Below are 22,118 nucleotides of genomic sequence, written 5' to 3' on the forward strand. Positions count from 1 at the left end.
AGGGGCATCGCCGGGTCGGGAAGCCAAGGTGAGCCTGACCCTGGGCAGGGGTCGAGGGAGACTGGGACGCTGGCCCGGCTCCACCCCCAACTCCCGCGCAGATGCAGATGAGTTTCGGGGCTGCAAATAGCCCAGTGGAATCAGTGAGTCACGGAGGCTGGAAATACCGTGCCCCCTCTCCTCCTCCCCTCCGCCCGCCCGCAGCCGGAGCTGCACCGGGGACCGCCTGGCACTCGGGTTTCAGTGGCCGCCTGGGGGTGTTGGGGGTGGCGTGGGGTCCCTCCAGAGAGCACGCGGACTCCCCGAACCAGCCAGCGCTCCAGCCAGGTTCCAGCCCTGCTGGGGGCCCTGGCTCCGTGCGACCCTGAGCCCAGTCACTCAGCCAGTCTGGTCCCTAGAGCCCATGTGACACCAGATGGGCTTCAAGAGGGCAGGTGACGCAGTGCGGCTGGCCCAGCCGTGGTGTCCCTGTGCCTGGGACAGGGCTCAGCGTGCAGCAGCAGGGGCAGTCACTGCACGGTTTTTCAGGGCAGTAATTCTGGGATTCCTGCTCAGGTGGGTCCGGGAGCTGAGGCAGGAGACCCCAGGACCCACGTTTCTGTGAGGTCCTGGAGATTCACGTAAGCTGCCACCCCTGTCCCCAAACCTCAAGGAAGTCAAGTCTGTCAATCCCGGGGTTTCTCCCCTGGCTGCCTCCAGCCCATCCCAAGTTTGAGAACTTCAGGCAGGTGATCTTTGGAAGTCTGTGATTCTGTTGTTTATTATGTGTGCAGGGTACAATGCCAGGGTCCTCCCATGCCCCCTCCCACCCCCCAGCCGTCCCTTAAGGGCCCCAGAATGGCAGGGGTGAGAGGCCATCCTAGAGAAAGAACACTGACCCAAGAGGTGCAGAAGGCAGAAGCTGGCCCTGCCTCTTGCTCTAGGGGGTCTCGACTACTGTGAACACCCTCTTTCCCCCACCCCTGCATCTGTATGTTAGAGACTGAGCCAGGGTCACTGCAGGTATCTGGGGCTCCCCAGGATGAAGGCTGACTGGGGGTCCCTGCCCTGGACTGGAGAACAGGAGGGAACAGGGCTGGGGGCTCTTCGCATGGTCTGGACCCTCTGTCTAACAAGAAGATCCCAGCAGGTCGTCATTGGCCATGAGGGACAAAATGAGGGGACTACTCCCCAGTGCACAGAGGGGTCAGGGGTCAGGCGGTTTGAGAGCAGCTTTCACAGCCTGGGTTCAAATCCAACCTTTAATGAGTAAGCTGGGCATTCAGCCACTCAGAGACTCAGTTTCCCCATTGATAAAAATAGAGATGTAAAATCTGATTGTAGAATGTTCTGAATTCAGCCTCAACCAGTGGTCATGCTTAGTAGTTGAAGGACAGGACGATAGGTGAGCGCGTGTGCACCTGTGTGTGTGGTATACACACACCAGGCCGTGTAGATTCATCCACTGAAGAGGTGGGGGAGGTGACTGGCCCCGGGGGAAGGTTGGCAGAAGCCGGGGTCCAGCCTTGAAGACCCAAGGCCCCATCCTTGTTCTCTCTATCACCTCAGCTGGGTGACCTGTCTGTGGGGGCAGCCCGGGAGCCCGGGTCTCCGGGTGGAAGGAGGGACCAGCCCCACCCGTCTGCCAGGCCTTGCCTGAGGGCACGGCAGGTGCCGGGGGCAGCAGTGTTGCACTTTATCACGAACCCACTGCATCGGAAAAACCCCATCTATGTACAGATGTCACGTGGCCCTGCCCTGGTGTGGCAGGTGGGGCACCAGGTAGCAGGCAGCCTGGCAGCTGGTTTGGGGCTCGGGGAAGGGCAGAGGAGAGGGTCCCCACCATGGCTGCCCCCCATGGCCCCCCTGTGCCGTCCAGCTGGATCAGCACCTCCGCTGATATCTGCCTCTGCCTCACCCCCTCGCCTTGGCCAAGGGGGTCCCGGGTCCCTGTTCCCCCGCAGAGACTCCTCAGATCAAAGGAGTTGTCCATCTGTCTGTCCTGCAGATTATTGGCCCAGAGCTCCTGCCTGTCCCAGACCCCTTCCCCAAAGTGGGTTCTTTGGGCTCTCCCTTTCCAATCGCAATCCCTTTATTCTGAATTAAGTGAATGAGGCCACATCTGGAATCTGGGGGCCACAGGTGAGGCAGAAGGCCTCAGTTGGGGGGGGTGACCCACCTGGGGTCTGATGGTGTCGGGGCCTGGAACTCGAGCTGAGATGTCCTGCAAGGTGTCATAAGGGGTGAGGAAAACGTCTCTGGCAGGCCAGAGGGGAGAAGGGGAGAAGGGGGCGGGGAGGAGGAGGCCCTCAGATTTTTATCTCTGTCCGGAAGGTCTGCTGGACGTGCTCCGTGTGTGGGTGACGCCGGGCCCGGATGGTGAGGCTGCCGTCCTCCCTCAGGGCCGAGGTCACTGAAGTGGGGTCCACGTCCTCGGGCAGCTGGCACTTGTGAGCGAAGGTGTTCATGACTGTGCCATCGGCTGCCAGCTAGGAAGGGGTGATGGGTCAGGGCAGGATCCCCCCGCCCCCGCCCCCATCCTGCTCCCATCAAGTCGTCTTCATCTCACCCCAGCCAGGTGCCAACATGCCAAGGGGTCCTACTCTCGGGAGCAGAGGGGTGGCCAGGGTGGCGGTGGCTGAGGGCTATGCAGGGGCAGCTTAGAGAGGGAGGAGCTCGGTGGCAGAATCCGGAGCTCCTGGGCGGCAAAGAGGAGACCACACACAGCACGGCCGTGCCCTCTGGGATGCCCAGACACACTGGGCGTCCACTGCCCGGGCTGGGCAGCCCGCCCCCGTGACTCGGCCAGCACATCGTGTCCAGGGGAGTCTGGGGTGGCTGAGTCACTGGGGGGAGGGGCAGGACTGGCACGTGCTGCCCTCTGGTCCTGGTGCCCGCAGCCCTCAGCTTCCCTGGCAGAGGTGCCGGGGCATTTAGCCTCCCCTGCTGGGGAGAGGACGCCAGGCCATGGGGGACCTAGAGGCAGCCTGGGGCAGGCCCTCTCTGATGGGCGGTTGTGGCTGCGGCCGTCTGGGGGCAGGGCTCTTGGTCAGGCTGGGCCACACCCTCCACCAGGGTGTCGGCCTCCTGGGAGCTGGGACTCAGAGACCCTAGTGACCCAGTGCCCCTGAGGCCCATGGGCAGAGGGAGCATGGGGTGGGTCCCGAGCGTGTCTGACCCTGAACAGCAGGGCCTCTGCCCAGCCTTGGGTCTAGTTCAAGGATCCCAGGATGGGGCGTGAACCGCGGGGTAGGGGCGGGCCGAGGGGCTTGAGGGGTGTCACGTGGGGGAAGTCCTTCCCGCCGGCTTCCCAGGTGAGCCCCCTGCCTACCCACATGCCCGCCAGAAAAGCTGTCCCCACTCAGCCACTGTCTCCATCCTCTGGGCACCCCCTCACCTCACCTCCTTGGGGGCCCCCGCCTGCATCCCTCCACCCCTCTCCCATTCCCGTGTGGCTCCCTCAGCTGTCCTTGGCTCCTAAAGACAGGACCTCAGAGCCTTGGGGCAGGGAGAGGCAGAGGCTGGGGTCCCGTGGCGCACACGTAATAGAACAAGGCCTCCAGGTTCCCCTGGGAGGTTCGGGGCAGGGGCCCTGGGCAGGGTCTGGGGTCCTGGCATGGAGCCTGGGGTACAGAGGGCGCAGACGGGGAGCCGGGCTCCAGGCGGCGTGGCCAGGCTCACCTTCTCAGCCCGCACCTCGATGTGGTTGTTGGAGGTGGTGACAATGATGTCCTCAGGTGAGAAGTCACTCACGTCCACTGCAAACTCATAGGCGTCCCCGAGAGTCTTGATGTTGCCCGGCCCCCCGGGACAGGCTGTGAGGGAGGCTGCTGTGAGCTGAGCTGCGGGCAGAACTGCATCTAGAACCCGGGTCTCTGGGGGAAAGGGGCAGGGCCCCCCAGGCCTCACCTCCCTCTCAGCCGTTGCCCCTAACCCTCTGCCCACCTCTCCTCACCTCTCGCAGCCCCCCTTCTCCGCAGCAGGGCCGGGCCTCGCCCCACACAGGTGGCATAAGTATGTGCATGTGACCCTGCCTGTGGCAGCCCAGCGCTGGCCTGGTGGCTGGGGGATGCCTCCCACCCCTCAACCCCATCCTGTCCCCTGCGGCTCCGGCGAGGACCTGGCCGCGGCTGTGTGTGGCCGTTGGCATCTTCGCTGACCCCCGGGGCCACGACTGTTGCCTGGAGCCCAGCCTGCTCTCCTGGCCACATCTGTCTCTGCGGCCACATCTGTCCTGGTGGCCACACGTGGCTACGGTTGCAGAGCTCCTGTGCATGGCGGCTCAGGGACTGTCTCCAGAGCTGCCCCGGAGCAGGTGCCCCCACCTGTGCGTCGCCCCTCCCCTCGGAGCCCTGACAACTTGCCTGGGAAGGCCCGGGGCTCAGTGTGGGGCCTCATGAAGCTGCCAAAATCCTCGGAAAACATGCTCAAGGCTTTCTCCATGGGCGGGTCCTGGGCCGGGAGGGCGCGGGAGGCTGAGGAGGACGAGGCTGAGGAGGACGAGGAGGAATGGAAGCTTCTCTCCTCTCTGAAGGTGGAGGAGGTCCTGTGGCTCATCCACGGCGGGCGGCCGGGCCCTGGCCAGGCGGGCAGGGGGACAGGAGAGGGTGTGGGCTCTGGGGGAGCGTGCCGGGCCCCGATTGCCGGCGCTTTATAAGGCCCGGCCGTCCCTGGGCTTGGGGCCAGCCCCTTGTCTCCTAGCTAAATTTAGGCCTTGCCACGGCCCGGAGGGGGCTGGAAATCTTCTCCGGTGAGGCGGCGCTGCTGACAGTCTAGCACACGCAGGCCTGGGCTGAGCTCACAGCGCAGCATTCCAGGCCGATAACTCCAGCCCGGGGGCCTCTGCAGCAGCGGGCCGGGGGCAGTCTGTCCCCTCGCCATCCGGACCCCCGTGTCCACCCCAGGACCGTGTGTGTGTGGGGGGGGGGCGGTTCTATGTCGCTGTGTCCCCCATCAGCCTGGAGTTCTCTAAGGACTGTGTCTCCCCCATCAGATTGCAAGCTTCTTGAGGACAGGGTTTTCTGTTTCCTGTCCCCCTCCCCCAATGTCCCAGTCTTTGGCAAGAAGGGATCTAGGTGGTGGCCCAGCAGGGCAGTGGGGCCCCAAGCCCCTGGCTCTGGGGAGAGTGAAGGAGAGTGGGGAGAGTGAAGGTGGGGGTGGGTGAAGGGCGCCCACCTGTCAGACCCTTGTGTGAGGTGACTCCCTCAGGGCAGATAACATTTACGTCCATCTCTTAGGAAAGACTGAGACAGCCTTTGGTTGGGGGGGGGGGGAGTAGAATGTGCAGCTGTCCCCCTGCCCGCTCCCATGGGGACCCAGATTCCAATGCTCGCCCTCCCCCTACTCAGAACATTTTGGGGCCCCAAGAGGAGAAAGCTGGCGGTCCTTGGCTGGGGTGGGGGGTTTGGGCTAGGACTCAGGGGAGGAGGGCAGATTCGTTTGGTAATTGTCCTTAAAGATTGAGAAGGTTGGGGCCCCTGCTTCTTGAAGTCAGTGAAGCGTCTGACTCTTGATCTCAGCTCAGGTCTTGACCTCAGGGTGGTGAGTTCAAGCCCCATTTCAGGCTTCATGCTGGACGAAGCCTTGCTTTAAAAAAAAAAAAAAAAAAAAAAAGTTCTACAATGTTGTGTTCCAGGAACCATCTACTTGACCTCCAGCTCAACGGAGATGCTGAGGACTGTGGTGGGCGGGGCTTGTTAGAGGTAAAGGAGAATTCCAGAAGACATTATTCTAGCTCTGACTTCTGGAGCGCCTCCAGGCTGCGAGCTTTCCAGCACGGCCCCATTTGATCTCCACACAGCTCAGGAAAGAGATGCTGTTCCCATTTTATAGGCGGGGAAGTGGAGCCTCATGGAGAAGGCGGGGCTTGCGCATGGGTCAAGTGGCAGAGCTGGCCAGGTGGGTCTGATTCAAAGCCCTCTAGGGAGCTGGGGTGACCTGACCGTATGTGTACAGAGACAGGCTGGCCCAGAAGCCCCAGAAACCCCTCTCTGGCCACCCACAGCTCAGCAGAGCCAGGACTGACATCGTGCAAGGCCAGTAGGTGAGGGAGGAGAGGCCGTTCTGGGTGGTGGGCACCGCCCAGGCTACAGCGTGTGGTCTCTGTTCTTTTCTCCAGATCCTACCTTTCTTGCCCAGACCAGCTCTGATTCCTCCTCCCCCATGGAGGCCTCTGTGATTGCTGCAGCCACACAGGGGCCCCTGCCCCAGATGCCCACCCCAGCACCTGGCACTGTGACCAGGTCTTCCTGGGGCTGTGACTTCTCTGCAGCGTCTTCGTTCCCCCATCAGACTGGTGGTTCCCCTGGTGCAGGGGTCTCCTGTCTCCCCATCAGAGTGGGGGCTTCTGAAGGTGGAGACTGTTTCTTTGCTTTGGCTCTCATAGAACATCATCCGTGGGGAGCTCCATCTACGGGGAGTTATAGTGCTGGTGGTCTGTGGAGTAGGGGCAGCTTAGGGTGCAGGGTGTAGCTGGGAGCCAAGTGGTGGCTGGGGTAAGAGGGGTCTGTCATTGCAGTGGAGATCACTGCTGGGCCCCTGTCACCCATCCTGTCTGAGGGGTTCCAGCAGAGCTGCCAGGAAGTTACCAGCAGGGGCGGGGGTGGGGGGCCCAGAAGCCTGCCGCCCGCTGGGGAAACAGGAGCCAGTGGCTAAATGCAGACATACTGTCACGGTGCTGAGGGCCTGAGTCACTGCTCCTGGACCTCAGATCTCATTACCCACCCCCGCCCACCCTTCCCCCTATCTCTGAGGCATTGCCCATAAATGTACTGCATCTACTGACTTCAGGGGCCAGGAGGGACCTCAAAAGGTCATCAAGGCCATTCCCCTGTCTCTGGGAATGCTCTCCCTCCAGATCACAGGGATAGAAGGAACTTCAGAGATGATCCATTGCCCCGAATCCCAAACCTACCGGCGCATCCCAATCATCTGGGGAAACGTTTGACAAACACAGGCGCTTCCCTCTGTATGCCAAGATTCTGATTCGGGGCCTTGGGAAGGGACCAGGACTCTGTTCCCATTGGCTTCTCACACAGCCAGCCGGCAGGCCAGTGTTTGGAAACCATTCAACACTCAGCAGATATTTATTGAACACCTACTACATGGGGGGCACCATTCTAGGCTCTGGGGGACTCATGATGGATGGAGGCAGAGATAGGCCCCTGCGTCCATGACTCCTCATGGGGCAGGACACCGAGGCTCCGAGTGGTGAGGGACCCATCGGGGTGGCAGAGCTGTTCTGGCTCCCAGCCTGCTCTTACCCCCCGCTGCTGGGGCTTGATGCAGGAAAATGCCTTTGGGAGGGGCTTTGGTGCCCTTTTTGCAGCTTCCTGGTGCTCCCAGGGCTGGGAGGTGAGGCTGGCCAGCCAGTGCTGGCTGTGGGGTTGTAGCCTATTCAGCAGGGCGGCCAGTTATGCTGTTACAGTACACAGTCAACAGTTTGTGGCGACAGTGGGTCCAGGTTCACGCAGAGCAACGAGCCCACACCCCACCTCCCACAACACACACACGCGCTCCTATTTGGGATGGACTTGGCCGGGCATCTAGGGGCAGAGAGTGGCTCAGGATGCCAGGATTTTAACAAGTCATTAAAGGGCCGTGATGCTTTTCACAGAGGAGTTTTATCTGGAGGAGGGAGGGAAGGCGTTACCCCAAATCAATTGCCCACATCTTTCCCAAAGTGGCATCAGACCCAAATCCTCTGCTTTGTGCCCAAACCCTTGCCCTGACTGATTAAAGCCACAGGGATTGGAGGAGCTCTTGGGAGAGGGAAAGCCAGACAGTCTAGGGCTGGGTTCAGCCTCTGCTGTGTGAATTTATTTATTTATTTAAATGTTTTATTTATTTCTGAGAGAGAGAAAGAGAGAGAGCGTGAGCAGGGGAGGGTCAGAGAGGGAGACACAGAATCAGAAGCAGGCTCCAGGCTCTGAGCTGTCAGCCCAGAGCCCAACGCAGGGCTCGAACCCACGAACCATGAGATCATGACCTGAGCCAAAGTCAGACGCTTAACCGACTGAGCCCCCAAGGTGCCCCTGCTGTGTGACTTTAGATACGTGTCTACACCTCTCTGATCCTCGATCGTCCGCTAAATGGTGATACTGTCCTTGACTCACAAGGGCGTGGGAGGATGAACAGTGTTGCAAACGTGAAGGTCCTGACATGTGGCGGGCACATAACCTCACCGTGTCCCTCATGCCCTCACTCCTACTCTCTGCTGGGGTGGGACCGTCTGTGGCTTTCACTTAGCATTATAATTTGAGACGGCTGTTTTCTGAGACCAGAAGGGCCGGATATGAGGATCAAGTGCAAGTTCCTTTCCAGGCCTCGGGGGTCTGTGGTGCCCCAACTCGCTGCCCGTGCTCCAGTTTGTTAAGTCTCCCCCACAACCCCCGATCTCTGAGCAAGGTGGACAGTGGAGCAGCGTGCAGGCTTTGGAGTTTGACAACGTGGTTGGAAATTCTGGCTCTGCCCTCCGTCTTTGTGACCTTGGACAAGGAGCATCACCCCTCAGAGACTCCAATGTCTTTAAAATCCACAGATTTGGGGGAGGGTTGAGCACAGAGCCCCGCACACAACCAGGGTGCAGGAGCAATGCAGCCCCTTGTCTTTGCCCAAGATCTTCCTCCACCGCCACTGGCTTTCTCCCCTCTCCCTTCTCTGCTGCTGCTGCTGCTGCTGCTGCTTCTTTTTAAGTTTATTTATTTATTTTGAGGGAGAGAGAAAGAAAGAGGAGAGCGAGTGGGGGAGGGGCAGAGAGAGAATCCCAAGCAGGTTCTACCCCATCAGCCCCAAGCCTGACGCGGGGGCTCAACTGAACCATGAGATCATGACCGGAGCCGAAATCAAGAGTCAGATACTTAACCCACTGAGCCACCCAGGCCTCCCTCTTCTGTGCCTTATTAAACCCTTTCCACGCCCCGATCTGAGAATCCAGGGCCCTGACCCTCAGCCCCTGCAGATGACCCCTCGCTGTCCTGCTCTGTGCACGCAATTCTCTCTCCCTTGTCCCCCAGCCGTCAGGGGGGGCCTGCAGCGTGCTTGAGTGCCACCCTCCCGTGTGGCTGTCCTGGGTTTTAGGGAGCTCCTGCTCCCGGTCCCCCTTGGCTGTTCCGCCTGGCATGGCTCAACCGGCCTGGGCAGTTCTGGTTGGTTTGTCAAGGACATTCTTAATGGCCACGGCACAGCCGGGCAGGGCGGGGCGGGAGGGGGCCTAGGGTGTTGATTGGTGGAGGTTCAGGTGCACCTGGGCTGCAGGCAGAGGCCGCTCTGTTAGAGGAGGGCCAGCCGGGGCCACGGCAGGCACGACGGACAGAGGTGAGGGGCTGCTGGGTGCGGAGCTGGGGGCTGGGTTGGGTGGAAGCTGCCGGGCAGGAACACGACGCCGGGGGACAGGGAGCCAGCACCTCGTTTCAGTCCTCACGGGGTGTCCTTCTGCGCCCGTGGTTTACCCGCCTCCGTGGCCTGAGCAGAGGAGAGGGAGGGCTCTGCGATGGGCAGGGGGAGTCTGAGCAGCCCACGGGGACCCCTCAGAGTGAGCGACTTGCCTCGGGGCAAGGAGATTGCTCAGAGCAGTGGTCGGAGCAGCCGGGAGGGAGCTCCAAGGCTTGGGGTCCTGCCTTGATCAACCTGCTGCTGAACACAGAGGGCACAGTTAGGAGCCCCGGCCCCCACCCCGCACCCTGGGTGGCACCCCCTTAGTGAGGAGGGCACAGCAGACCTATGTCCCCTCCCGGTAACTTCACACGCATGCACACACGTGCGTACAGGAAAATGCTCTTCCTTTGTGTCGGAGAAGTAACCGTACTGGAAGGGCCAAGGGGAAGGGGAAGGCTGTCGGAGCAGCTCACCCGGGGTCTGTCTGTCTGTCTGCTCAGGGGCCCAATGGAAGAGCTGGTAGGGCTGCGTGAGGGCTCCTCGGGGAGCCCTGTGACTCTTCACGAGCTATGGGGCCCGTGTCCCCGCATCCGCAGAGGCATTCGAGGTGAGAGCTAGGCCCCCTTCCTCTCCCTGTCGAAGACCCCTCGGGACATCACCCCTACCTACCCGCACCCCGCCTCCCCCGCCCACCTTGAAACCCAAGACCCATCCTGCCTAGATGTGCCCACAGTCTCTGGGTGGCCGGGGGCGGGGGAAGGGATCCGTCTGCCTGTCCATCTGCCTGCGGGTCAGACGTGCTAGATGTGGGGCAGTCCCAGGCCCGATGGCTGCACTAGAGGCCTTGCTAGGGGCCCAGTGGGTGCTGCCCGGCCTGGCACGGGTGCGGCATATAGGATAGCCCCACGGGTCTGGAGACATGGAAGGTTCCAGACTCTTGTGTTCTGTAAGCTGTGGGCCCTGTGGAGAAAGCTGTAGCCCTCAGCACACGCACCCCACCCCCTGCGGCTCCGTCATTCTTCCATGAGTGTCCAGCGTGGGGTGGGGGTGGGTGGGGAGGGTGCCAGGCCCATGTGCCCCTCCCTCCAGGGCCCACCGCGCGGCCACCTTCATTTGTCCCGGTTCCTGCTCTGCCCCTCGTGTGCACACCCCCTTCTGGGCTACCCTGGACTTGGTCACATGGCTCCGGCCCCACACAGCCCCTGCCCTCCCCACCCCGAGCCCGAGCAGGCCTCCAGGGAAGGGGCTGTGCTTGCCCCACCCCTGCCCTGGGCGATGACCCAGTGCCCTTGCCCCAGGGGGCCTGGAGTGGTTGAAGCAGAAGCTGTTCCGCATCGGGGAGGACTGGTACTTCCTGATGACCCTCGGGGTGCTCATGGCCCTGATCAGCTACGCCATGAACTTCGCCATCGGGCGCGTGGTCCGAGGTAACCCCTCCCTGGCACGCACTCCTGCTCTGGACACAGGCTTCCACGCACGTTCTCGGGATGCCAGATGCGCCGCCAGGTGCATCGCGGGTGGAGGAAGGCTCTGGGTGGGAGGAGGCCTGAGTCTGCTGCAGGCTTTGCTCCTGATTTGCTGTGCGACCCTGGGCAGGCTCCTGCCTCTCTCTGGGCCTCAGTCTCCTCATCTGCACAATGACCAAGTGAGACCAAATGTTCCCAAGAGCCCTTCTTCCTCTAAACTTCTGCCCACCCTCTTGCTGATGCTGTTCCTTCTCATCCCTCCCTCCTTGCTCTCAGCTCAGTAACTCCGGGCACTTGCTTAGACCACCAGACACAGAACTTTCTTTCCCCATGCTTCAGTGGGCTCTCTGCACCCTGAGATCTCTCAGGAACAGAGATAAGGGGGCAGGAAGGTTCTAACACCCCTCTGGTGGACTGGCTCAGGGGCTCTCGTGAGGACCTGCTATGTACCATGCACTGGCCGTCATCTGAGTGCTTTCTCACAATGACCCTGGGAGGGAAGACCCACTGCTAGCCCATTGGACAAGATGGAGAAACAGAGGCTCACAGAACTTAGGTCATTTGCCCAAGGTCATTCTGCTAGGGAGCGGCAATACTGGAATATGGAACCAGGGTCCTCTTCCTCCCTCCATTTGGGGGTGTGCTGCTCCCTGGGTGGCCCTGGGCTTCCCCTTTGAGCCTCCCTTTCCTGGTCAGGGGACGCCTGAGGGCTGTGATGGCTCCCTGACTCTCGCATGTCCCCAGCACACAAGTGGCTCTACCGGGAGATTGGGGACAGCCACCTGCTCCGGTATCTCTCCTGGACCGTGTACCCCGTGGCCCTGGTCTCCTTCTCCTCTGGCTTTAGCCAGAGCATCACGCCCTTCTCTGGAGGTGAGCCATTTGCCTGTGTGCTTTGCACCGCAGTGCCTTGTGCCAAAGCCTTTTCCTGTCCCTCGCGGCTTCTGATGGGGGGAGGCAGGAAGCGGTGACCCCATTTCACAGCCAGAGAAGCCAGGCTCGGGGGAGTCGTGCCCCTCGCCCCAAGGTCACACAACGAGAAGGCCAGATCTCGACTTTTGGGTCACTGCTGGCTCTGCTGCCTGTTTTAGGGCTCCTCTGGGGGCTGACAGGGGGCTCTGGTGGTGGGCTCCCCTGGGAGGGGCTGAGGGAGGGGTCCCGCTCCCCCAGGACCCTCAGCTCTGCCTCCAGCTCCAGGCCAGCACTGGGGAGCCCCAGGGGTGCATCCCTGGGTCCCCCCCACTTTGCCATAGCCATCTGCCAGTCTCCGCTGGAATGACGTGGGCAGCTCATGTCCCCTCTCTGACCATCATCTGCAAATGAGTTTACAGATCCTAACTCAGGGTCTCCGAGGGCCTGACAGGCTCACAACATGGGGTGAAGTGTTAAGAGTCTAATCTGGAGACTGCCCCTCCTTGGTATTACCCCCTTGTCCATCCCCTGCCAAGGTTCCGGAATCCCCGAGCTGAAGACTATTCTGTCAGGCGTGGTGCTGGAGGACTACCTTGATATCAAGAACTTCGGGGCCAAGGTGGTGGGCCTCACCTGCACCCTGGCCACGGGCAGCACCATCTTCCTGGGCAAAGTGGTACGGGCCCCCGCCCCACCCCGCCCCCTCTGCCTTCCCCCCAGCGCCCCACAGAAGCCGAATCAGCAGGGACTCAGGCCAGTGCCTGCCGTCGGGGGTTCGGTCTTGGGGAGGAGACAGGCTAGGTCCCGAGTGTGACAGAAGACTGGGGAGATGCAGGAGGGGGGTGCAGATGGGTCGCCACCTAGGTCTGGATGACTCTCTCTCTGCTCTCCCAACCCTGGGCCCACACCTTCCTGGGCAGGGCCCCTTCGTGCATCTGTCAGTGATGATCGCTGCCTACCTGGGCCGTGTGCACACCAAGACCATTGGGGAGCCTGAGGTAAGGGAGTCAGGGAGGCCCCCCCTTGGAGGACAGAGAAGGAGGGAAGGGTGGGGGTTGACTCTGAGCCCCGGACTCAGGATCCCCCCTTCCCCCTGCACAGAACAAGAGCAAGCAGAACGAGATGCTGGTGGCAGCGGCTGCGGTGGGTGTGGCCACAGTGTTTGCAGCGCCCTTCAGCGGTGAGACCCCTCCCTCGCACCCCTCCCTGCACCCTGCCCCCCCCATCCCCTGCTGCTGTGGACCCATCCGCTCACTCACTCTGTCCGGCTGAGGGACCTGGAGGAGGGATGGGGGCCAGCTGAGGTCTTGTCTCGCAGCAGACTTGAGGGCACAGCGCCCCAGGGTGGGGTGGAGGTGTTGACTGAGACACTTCCGGGTTACGCCAGGCAGACTTGGGTTTGAAATCCAGCCCCGCTGCGTGACCCTGGGCGGGCGAGTTCAGCTCTCTGAGCCTCACCTCCTTGGCTGTAACATGGGGATCCTAATGGCCCCAGCCCAGAGGGCTCTTGGAGGGATGGAGATGGCCCAGAAGTCTTCCCTGGGCTCCTGCCTGCCCTCCGTCAAGTCAGCTCTGGACCAAAGAGCCAGGGCGGCCAGCCCTGTCTGAGCAGGACGGGAGGGGTCAGGGCGCTGGGGTGGGTGGGGGTGGGGCTCTAAGCTCAGCACCACCTTCAGGCGTCCTGTTCAGCATCGAGGTCATGTCTTCCCACTTCTCGGTCTGGGATTACTGGAGGGGCTTCTTCGCCGCCACCTGCGGGGCCTTCATGTTCCGCCTCCTGGCAGTCTTCAACAGCGAGCAGGGTGAGTCCCCAGTCCCCATCGGACCGCCTGACCCCAGCCCTGCCTCCCTCCCCGTCCCTCCCCCTCCTCCCCTCTTTCTGCCTTTTCTCCTTCTCCCCTCTCCTTCCTCGCCTGTCCTGGGCATGAAGGATGGGGACCCTGAGTGTCCAAGATGGTAAAGCGAGCAAGGAGGCAAAGGCTGTTGGTGGGGGCCTTGAATGCCAGGAAAGGGTGTTTCGGGGGCAGGATCTGGCACCGCCATGATGCCTGTTCGCTGAGGCTGGGACTCGGGTGTGGCTGGGGTAGGAGTGTGGTCCCTGATCATTCCCCTCCTTCCCCAGAGACCATCACCTCCATCTACAAGACCAGTTTCAGGGTGGATGTCCCCTTCGACCTGCCGGAGATCTTCTTTTTTGTGGCACTGGGGTGAGTGAGTGCCCCCTACCAGGGGCTTCCCGCAGGCCCGAACTGCCACCTTGTTTCTGGGGGGTGGGGCTCTAGAACTCCCCTCCGCTCCCCAGGGCCATCTGTGGCATCCTGAGCTGTGCTTACCTCTTCTGTCAGCGAACATTCCTTGGTTTTGTCAAGACCAACCGGGTCACCTCCAAACTGCTGGCCACCAGGTAGGCTCTGGGCAGGGACTGGGGACCTTTCAGGAGGGACAACTCCCACTCCCCCAGCCTCCTGATCTGTTTTATAGAGAGCCGAGGCCTCTGTGCTGTCATCCACCTACAGAGCTCCCCGAACCTTTCTAGCCCACATGCCGTTCCCTCCTAAAACCCCCTCTTCAGGTCCCCACAGTCACCCCTCCACACCCCCCAGCTTGCTGGGCTGCCAACCCCTCGCACCGTCACTAAGTTTGCACCCCCCCCATGGAAGCCCCACTTTCCCGTGGAGCCAGGAGTCCTAACTGAGCCCCTCTCCTCCCAAACCTTGCCTGCCCCCTGGCGTTGGCATCTCAGAGTCAGCCCTCCTCTGTCCCCCTCTCCCCTCACCCCCGTGGCCTCATGGGGCTCTGTCTGGAGCTGGGTGGGGCTGACCCCCACAGGTTTCCTCCCCTGGAGTGGGTCTGGCCCCAGGGTGGTGGGGCCCGCCCTCGTCCTTTTCCCCTTCCGTGGGGTGGGGGTGGGGGAAGCAGAGGGCCAGCCCTGGAGCTGACCTGCCCCCCCCCCCGCCCCCCGCCCCACAGCAAACCTCTGTATTCTGCCCTGGCGGCCTTGGTTCTCGCCTCCATCACCTACCCTCCTGGTGTGGGCCGCTTCATTGCTTCCCGGGTAAGGGGCGCGGGGCTGGGGTGGGAGTGGGGAGCCCCATTCATCACCCACTTCGTGCCTGTCATCTCGTGTAATCCCCACCACACCTGTAAGGGGAAGCTTGTGGCTCATCCTCAAGTTCCAAATGAGGAACGGCAGCTCTGGGACGTCAGAGCCCTTCCCAAGGGGGGGAGTGGCAGAGGAGGCTTTGAGGCAGGAATGGACCCCCAGCCCCCTCACCGACCTGCCCCCTGCACCAGCTGTCCATGAAGGAGCATCTGGACTCCCTGTTCGACAACAACTCGTGGGCACTGATGACCCGGAACTTGTCCCCACCCTGGCCCGAGGAGCTCGACCCCCAGAACCTGTGGTTTGAGTGGTACCACCCACGGTTCACCATCTTTGGGACCCTCGCCTTCTTCCTGGTTATGAAGGTGGGTGCCGGCCCCCACCACCCGGGAGCGCACAGAGTGAAGACCAGCCTGGGAGGGGAGACATGGTTGCATGTGGCACAGCGCCTGGGGGCTGGCCTTCCACTCAGACCGCCTGATCTGCCTCTTGCCAGCTGTGTGGCCCTGGCTGAGTTGCTTCAATTCTCTGAGCCTCAGTTTCCCCATCTTTAAAATGGGGTGGTTGCTGTGCTTACCTCCAAGGGAAGGTTGAGAAGAAAGAAAGGAAAGCCCTTGACGCAGTGCCAGGCACATAGTAGATACTTTGTCAGGGCGGGTTTCCTGCCCTTGGTCAGCGCCTTCCTGACACCAGACACTGGCGACGGCCGTGCCCACACCCCCTCCTCCCCCCTGGGACACTCCCCTGTTCCTTGTCTATTCCCTCTTCTTGTCCACTCCTGTCCGGCTGCTTCTGACCTCTGTCCCCCCCCACCCCCATCCCCGGGTTCCTACTGCCCACAGTTCTGGATGCTGATTCTGGCCACCACCATCCCCATGCCTGCTGGGTACTTCATGCCCATATTCATCTTCGGTGAGTCTGGGGTTCCGATGGTCCGAGAAGTTCAGGGTTAGTGGGGCAGGGCCATGGCTCTTGGCCCTTCCCCTCCCTCCTCAGACGGCACTGAGGCTGGTCCCCAGGAATGGAGGGCTTATGGGAGCTGGGTCAGCGTGTCTCCCCCTCCTCATGCTGTCTGCGGCCAGGAGCTGCTATCGGGCGCCTCATTGGGGAGGCCCTCGCCGTTGCCTTCCCCGAGGGCATCGTGGCCGGAGGGGTCACCAACCCCATTATGCCGGGAGGGTACGCCCTGGCAGGTGAGTCCCCACTGGGCAGGGAGACATGGAGCTGGGCTGGACCTGGAGGATTGGCCTGTGGTCCTGCAGGGCACGGGGAGTCACCAAGCGTCCTCCTGAGCCCCCTCCCTGAGCCCCATCCCCTGAGCCCCCGTTATGCTCTGTAGCACCCATCTTGTCCCTGACGCCCCACACTCCCCCTCACCCAGCCCAGCCACGGGGCCTCTTCCAGCACGTGGCTTCTGGGCGATTTCCGCCAAGCACTCGGCCATAGCCCCAGTGGCTCTGCCCTCTGCTGGCCCCTGGCCTGAGCCACCCGCCGGGGCCCTGCGCCCTGTAGGGGCTGCGGCCTTCTCAGGTGCTGTGACCCACACCATCTCCACGGCGCTGCTGGCCTTCGAGCTGACTGGCCAGATAGTGCACGCCTTGCCGGTGTTGATGGCCGTGCTGGCGGCGAACGCCATTGCCCAGAGCCTCCAGCCTTCCTTCTATGATGGCACCATCATCGTCAAGAAGCTGCCATACCTTCCATGGATCCGAGGTCGAAAGATCAGGTGAGAGGTGCCCACCTTGGGCTGGTTGATGGGGGTGATGGGTCTGGGTGGGCTGGGGTGAGGCCCCCCCCCCCAAAACCCTCACTGCGGCTGACCTTGGACACGGGTGGTATGGAAGGGGCCAACACACAGTCATCTCGTCCCCACTCTCTGCGGCTCCCTCCAGGACCTTGGGCAAGTCCTTGGCCTCCTGGGCCTCTGTGTCTTATTAGCCATCAGTCTGTCCTCACGACAGAAGGGCAGAGATTGCCCATTTGCTGGAAACCGGGGCTCAGAGAGATGCCTTGTCTTACTCCCATCACACAGAGAATCAGGGCCAGATCTGGAAGGCCCCTCCTCTCTCCCACTCCTGCTCTGCTGTCCTGGCTGGGACACGGGGAGCTAGAGTCAGGCTTTGAGGTCCTCACATGGCCAGACGGGGCCAGAGTAGCCTCTGCTCCCAGAGAAGCAGGACTAAGAGGCCCTGAGAGTCCTGGGCCCAAGGCCCAGCTTCCAACATGTGCAAGCTGCCACCTTGCTCCAGACCTCAGTTTCTCCATCTGTAAAATGGGGGTGGCTATTCCAGGGATTTTCAAATTTTAAAGCTATTTTTTCATTTTGCCATAAAACTTTTCTTCAAATGAAATTTTCCAGGGAGGCTTCTGAGTAAAACACAAACTGCGACAGTCTGGGGGGTGGGTGGAAATAAGGGGTTTGGGAGCTAGGAATCCAGAGTCAGGCCGTAGGTGAGCTGGGCCCCGAGTTCCTTCCCACCTTGGGGTTCTGGGAGTTGCTCATCCTAGGAATCTCTCAGCGCCTGCCCGCGGCCAAGAAGCAGCTCCCCTCAGGTACCCCTGCCTCTTGCTGGGGTCTGGATACCCCTCCACTCCAGGACCTGAAGGGAGCACCCTCTGCCTTCAGCTCTCACCGGGTGATTGTGGAGCACTTCATGAACTGTACCATCACCACACTGGCCAAGGACACACCGCTGGAGGAAGTGGTCAAGGTCGTGACCTCCACAGACATAGCCAAGTACCTCCTGGTGGAAAGCACAGGTGCCTGGCAGGAAGGGGGGAAGCATGGGTGGGGAGGGCACATTCCCTCTGCCTTTCTCTTCAGCCCTGAAAACTATAAAACATTGATGAAAACATTGAAGATTACATAAACAAATGAAAAGATATTCCATGCTTATGGGTTGGGAGAACAAATATTATTAAGATGTCCATTCTACTCAAAGCAATCTACAAATTTAATGCAATCCCTCTCAAAATACCAGTAGCATTTTTTTCTCAGAACTAGGAGAAATAATTCTGAAATTTATATGGAAGCAAAAAGACTCCAAGTAGCAAAGGCAGACTTGAAAAAGAAGAACTAAACTGGAGGTACCATAATGGGTACCTCCAGCAGAGGGAAAGCAGGGCATTGGACCTGTCAGACACCTGACTCTGCATCTTCTGTCTGCAACTGTGTGACCTTAGGTGGGTCACGTGACCTCTCTGAGCCTGTTTCCTCACTGGTAAAATGGAGATAGTAACCGCCCTCCCTTGGGGGTAGGTGACATGTTTACATGAGACGCAAGATTGTCAGGGACTCCACGGATGCCTTTAGGAATTTTAGAAACCAGGCCTCGTGTGCTTGGGAGTGGGGATAAAATGTTGGGAACACTACGAGGGTCCCCCCTTCAAGCATTCCCCAGCTAAGTCACCTCTCTTGAAACCCTGTTGCCATGAGAAAGAGATCTCTTTAAAGAAAATGGATGGGCGCCTTTGTTAAAAGACACACAAGCTGAATCTTGGGGAAGAATCCAGCTAAGCATCATCTCCCTCTGGGGCAAGTACAGTAAGAGTGGGAAAGACATGCGGGGATGGGGGGCGGGGGGAGGCAGCTATGTCCATTCAGGCCGCTGTCAGCCCACATGTGCAAACAAGACAAGGTACACCCTTGGCAAGCACAGCACAGCTGGAGTTTGATTCCCACTCATCCTTTCAGCAGGTGCCTTGTTCAGTGAGCCACCTTCACAACTGGTTGGGTCACCCTCATACCCACCCCAAGAGCTCATAAAGCCATTTATGAGCAACAGAATCCTGGGCAAACCCCTTAAGATCTATGAATTGCTGTTTCCCTCCCTGGAAAACAGGGACCCATACAATATGGAGCTGTCAGAGGCGCTCACCCTAAATGCCAGGCCCCCTCCTCACTCAAAGCGGGATACCTTTAACATTATCCCACAGAATACACCAAATATTCCATTTGAAAATATTTGCATACGTATGGATCCCCCAGGAGGCTTCACCTCCTGGAACAAAGACAGAACTGGCCTCCAAGACAAAGTCTACTTTTACCCTCAGAGCCACAGGAAGCAGAGCTCTCAACCAGCAGGGGCCCAGGCTGGGGGACCCTGCCGCTTGCCTAAAAGATAAACTTTAATTGTTATTGTTGTTGTTGCTTAAAGGGAGAGTATTTACACGTCTAGTTGTGAAGTTTTAATTTTATGTGACAAGAAGGAAGCACACCAGGGCTGTCCCCTCAAAACCAAGTCCAGGGGGCGCCTGGGTGGCTCCCCGTCGGTTAAGGTTCCTGGGTTCGAGCCCCGCGTCGGGCTCTGTGCTGACAGCCAGCTCAGAGCCTAGAGCCTGTTTCAGATTCTGTATCTCCCTCTCTCTCTGCCCCTCCCCTGCTCATGCTCACTAGCTCTCTCAGAAATAAATAAAACATTAAAAAAACAAAAAACAAAAAATGGAGTCCATGCCAGCTCCGGTCATAGCCCGGAGTGAGGCTTGCCAAGCCCTCAGCACACAGTAGGACCTCAGAACATGGTGGCTTTCCGGGTTCACATTTCTCACCGGGCTGAGCCAGATGTGAAAGTCCCTGTGGGAAATGAGGGGCAAAGCCCAGCCCTGCTGCACAGACATCATGCATTTCTCCCCAGTCTGCTCCTGCCTAGAGGCCCTGCCACAGGGACACATAAGGGAGGGCAGGTAAGCTCCCGGCCCCCTGGCAGCCTTACCTTACCCAGCTCCCTCAACTACCATCCCTCTACATCAGAAGCTGAGTGACGTTGGGCAAGACAATCAACCTCTCTGTGCCTCTGAGCCTCAGCTTCCTCTTCTGTAAAATAAGAGATAAGACTTGCTGACACGCAGGCTGCCTCAGGTTCCCGAGAGTCACGAGAACAGCCAGTACAGTTCTTGGCACATAGTAAGTGCCTGGCAGATGTAAGTTTCCTCTTCCTAATGCGGCTCTCTCCCTCCACGCGTGCAGAGTCTCAGATACTGGTGGGCACCGTGGAAAGAGCCCACCTGGTGCAGGCCCTCCAGGCCGAGCCACCTTCCTGGGCTCCAGGACACCAGGTGAGTACAGGATGGGGAGCGGTCACAGGGTAGTGAGGGGAGGGGCCTCTGGGAAAGGTGGCTTGAGGGGCCCAGCCTGGAGGAGGGGGCGGCTGGCCCAGGCTCCCATGATCCTTTCCCCATCCCCAGCAGTGTCTGCAGGACATCTTGGCTGGGGGCTGTCCCGTGGAGCCAGTGACCCTGCAGCTGTCTCCAGAGACCTCCCTGCACCAGGTAGCCAGAGGTAGTGGGGAGGGGCAGGGCGTGCAGGCATGCGGGCAGACAAGGGCTGTGGGATAGAGGGAAAGAGCCCAGGAGGGGAACTTAAGCTCCCGCTTTCTTGGCACACTCTGCTTCTCTTGGGTCTGCTTCCTCATCTGCAGAATGGACACAGCAGTCCTTGTCCTGTCCGTTCTTTATTCCTAGGGCTCCTGGGAAGAGGGAGAGCTTGGGGGAGCAGAGGCCTCTGGGTGGAGAGAGACAGTAGTTAAAAATATGTCTTTGCATCAAGGCACAGAGGGGTCTCAGTTTCAGGTCTACCATATTCTCCTCGTGTGACCTTGGGCAAATTACTGAACCACTCTGAATTCTGATCCAGTGTCACTCTGCAACACAGAGCCTGGCACATGGGGTCGGGGGCCTGGGGCTGGCCTCAGCCCCTCTGTGCCACTGGATGATGCAGGGTCCGGCTAAATTAACGGGTCCTTGCCATTGGTCCCTTGTGTGGACTCTGGAGACCTCTGGTGGTCATGATGGGCATTGCAGGCCCCACGTCCTGTCTCCCACCCACCACTACGGGTCCCCCCCACCCCTTCCCAGGCTCAGAGACAGGCAGGTGGGCACCCCGGGGACAGAGCCCAGGCCAGGGCCTCCACCTCAGCTCACAGCCCCCAGGCCAGGGAGAGATTGAAGCTAGAGAGGCCGGCTGAGCAGCACATGTCCTCCAATGTCTCCTAACAACCCCTCCTCCAGGCACACAACCTCTTCGAGCTGTTGAACCTTCAGTCCCTCCCTGTGACATCTCGGGGTAGAGCTGTAGGCTCCGTGTCTTGGGTGGAGGTACGAGGGTCCCAGGGGTGGAGCAAGGCGGAGGAGCTACGCTCCAGCAGGCCGGGGAGGCAAGGGGAGCACCAGCATCCTCCCACCCAAATTTAGAGGGGCCTTACTGGATTCTGATAAGCCCTACTTTTTGGCCCAGAGTGGCTAGCCAGTTTTGTGGCCAGTGGCCCATCCTGCCATTCTGTGAACCTAAATAATCCCATCTGTGCAGTAGTGGAGGGGGCAGGGCACTGGCTTCAACACTCACCCCAGAATCAACCCTGAGTAGAGTCCGATAATACTGGAACCCCCACTCTCAGCCTCTTCTACATCCTCCCTCCCCCCAAACCCTCTTTCTCTGTTCTAGTTGAAGAAAGCAATTTCTAACCTGACAAACCCGCCAGCACCAAAGTGAGCCAGCCTGGCCAGAGGAAACAGAGCGCCTCAGCTGCCCTGGTGAAGGGGGCTGGCCAGGGACCCTGCCTCTCTCCCCCATCACAACACGCCTGCAGCCCCGCTCAACTCCTCGGTGTAGCGGGCAGCTCTAACCTAGCGCCGAAGGGGGTTCCCTGTTCACCATGATCCGTCCTGGGTGCCACAAGCACTATGTGCCTTAAAAGACAAGTTCACCCTGGACAGAGCTGAACTGGAGACTGCAGAAAAGCAGTGGACTGTGGGTGCTCATAGAAAATTCGCCATTCGCAGTGAAGACATGGGTATGGGCTGTCACCAAGGGCGGGCACAGATGCGTTCTGGGGGGTGTATGACTCCCAACCAGAGGCTCCTGAGAAAAATAAAGCTGATTCCCAGAGCTGCAGACCCCCTTGCCTCAGCTCCAAGGGTGGTGACATAGCTGCGCTGGCCCTGAGCGAGCTCTTGGGGCCCCCTGGTGGCCACGTGGGCATCACAGGCCCGGGCCTTTGGCTTCCCACTGCTCCTCCTGCGCCCCCTTCCTGGCACGGAAATAAACAGGAGAGCAGGTCCCCGCCAGGTCTCATGGTGCTTGTCCTCAGGTATAAGAAGAACCCTCACCCCAGCCCCAACTTCCTCCTTGGCTGAGCCGGGGCTGATAAAGCAGTGTCCCTGGGCGTGGCTCCTGGGGGCTCTGCAGAACCTTGGGCATCGTCCATGGGGCCCCTCCTGGCTGGGTGGCAGTAGCTGGACTGCCTGTATGTGTGTTGGGGCACAGGGACCCTCCCCTAAGTCCCTCT

General features: G+C 60.3%; 2 protein-coding genes across 10 annotated transcripts; one reads left to right on the forward strand and one right to left on the reverse strand.

The window, feature by feature from the left end:
- Window positions 1–2,288: 2,288 nt before the first annotated feature.
- On the reverse strand, window positions 2,289–4,536 carry HSPB7 (heat shock protein family B (small) member 7). Of its 7 annotated transcripts, none has more exons than XM_039229105.1 (3): window positions 4,348–4,536; window positions 3,661–3,780; window positions 2,289–2,468 (listed from the first exon to the last, which is right to left on the reverse strand). In XM_039229105.1, exons 1-3 carry the CDS (start codon window positions 4,534–4,536, stop codon window positions 2,289–2,291), a joined length of 489 nt encoding a protein of 162 aa, XP_039085036.1. The 7 variants fall into 7 exon arrangements, with proteins under 7 accessions (XP_039085036.1, XP_039085038.1, XP_039085039.1 ...); XM_039229107.1 differs by having other exon boundaries at window positions 3,676–3,794; window positions 4,344–4,536; XM_039229108.1 differs by having other exon boundaries at window positions 2,289–2,426; window positions 3,661–3,794; window positions 4,344–4,536.
- A 4,739-nt stretch (window positions 4,537–9,275) lies between these two features.
- Window positions 9,276–21,770, forward strand: CLCNKA (chloride voltage-gated channel Ka). 3 transcript variants are annotated; one of them, XM_039229028.1, is made up of 20 exons: window positions 9,276–9,294; window positions 9,855–9,961; window positions 10,653–10,781; window positions 11,565–11,693; window positions 12,269–12,408; window positions 12,653–12,730; window positions 12,834–12,912; window positions 13,409–13,534; window positions 13,855–13,939; window positions 14,035–14,136; window positions 14,703–14,787; window positions 15,027–15,200; window positions 15,678–15,747; window positions 15,918–16,028; window positions 16,348–16,561; window positions 17,462–17,595; window positions 19,802–19,890; window positions 20,020–20,103; window positions 20,842–20,928; window positions 21,275–21,770. In XM_039229028.1, exons 2-20 carry the CDS (start codon window positions 9,862–9,864, stop codon window positions 21,320–21,322), a joined length of 2,064 nt encoding a protein of 687 aa, XP_039084959.1. In that variant the 5' UTR covers window positions 9,276–9,294; window positions 9,855–9,861; the 3' UTR covers window positions 21,323–21,770. The 3 variants fall into 3 exon arrangements, with proteins under 3 accessions (XP_039084959.1, XP_039084957.1, XP_039084958.1); XM_039229026.1 differs by lacking the exons at window positions 9,276–9,294; window positions 9,855–9,961; window positions 20,842–20,928 and having other exon boundaries at window positions 10,705–10,781; XM_039229027.1 differs by lacking the exons at window positions 9,276–9,294; window positions 9,855–9,961; window positions 20,020–20,103; window positions 20,842–20,928 and having other exon boundaries at window positions 10,705–10,781.
- The last annotated feature ends 348 nt before the right edge of the window (window positions 21,771–22,118 follow it).

Source organism: Hyaena hyaena, unplaced genomic scaffold, assembly GCF_003009895.1.
Source record: "Hyaena hyaena isolate Hyena2069 unplaced genomic scaffold, ASM300989v1 scaffold_35, whole genome shotgun sequence".
Taxonomy (NCBI): domain Eukaryota; kingdom Metazoa; phylum Chordata; class Mammalia; order Carnivora; family Hyaenidae; genus Hyaena; species Hyaena hyaena.

Excerpts from the sequence above, each read along its gene's own strand:
- HSPB7 (XM_039229100.1), bottom strand. The coding sequence starts at position 4,536 with ATGAGCCACAGGACCTCCTCCACCTTCAGAGAGGAGAGAAGCTTCCAT. Across the intron at positions 3,810-4,343 it reads TGAGCCCCGGGCCTTCCCAG|CAGCCTCCCTCACAGCCTGT; the intron begins GCAAGTTGTCAG and ends CTCAGCTCACAG. Across the intron at positions 2,469-3,660 it reads TCGAGGTGCGGGCTGAGAAG|CTGGCAGCCGATGGCACAGT; the intron begins GTGAGCCTGGCC and ends ACCCCTTCCTAG.
- CLCNKA (XM_039229028.1), top strand. The coding sequence starts at position 9,862 with ATGGAAGAGCTGGTAGGGCTGCGTGAGGGCTCCTCGGGGAGCCCTGTG. Across the intron at positions 12,409-12,652 it reads CCATCTTCCTGGGCAAAGTG|GGCCCCTTCGTGCATCTGTC; the intron begins GTACGGGCCCCC and ends CTTCCTGGGCAG. Across the intron at positions 17,596-19,801 it reads CCTCCTGGTGGAAAGCACAG|AGTCTCAGATACTGGTGGGC; the intron begins GTGCCTGGCAGG and ends CCACGCGTGCAG.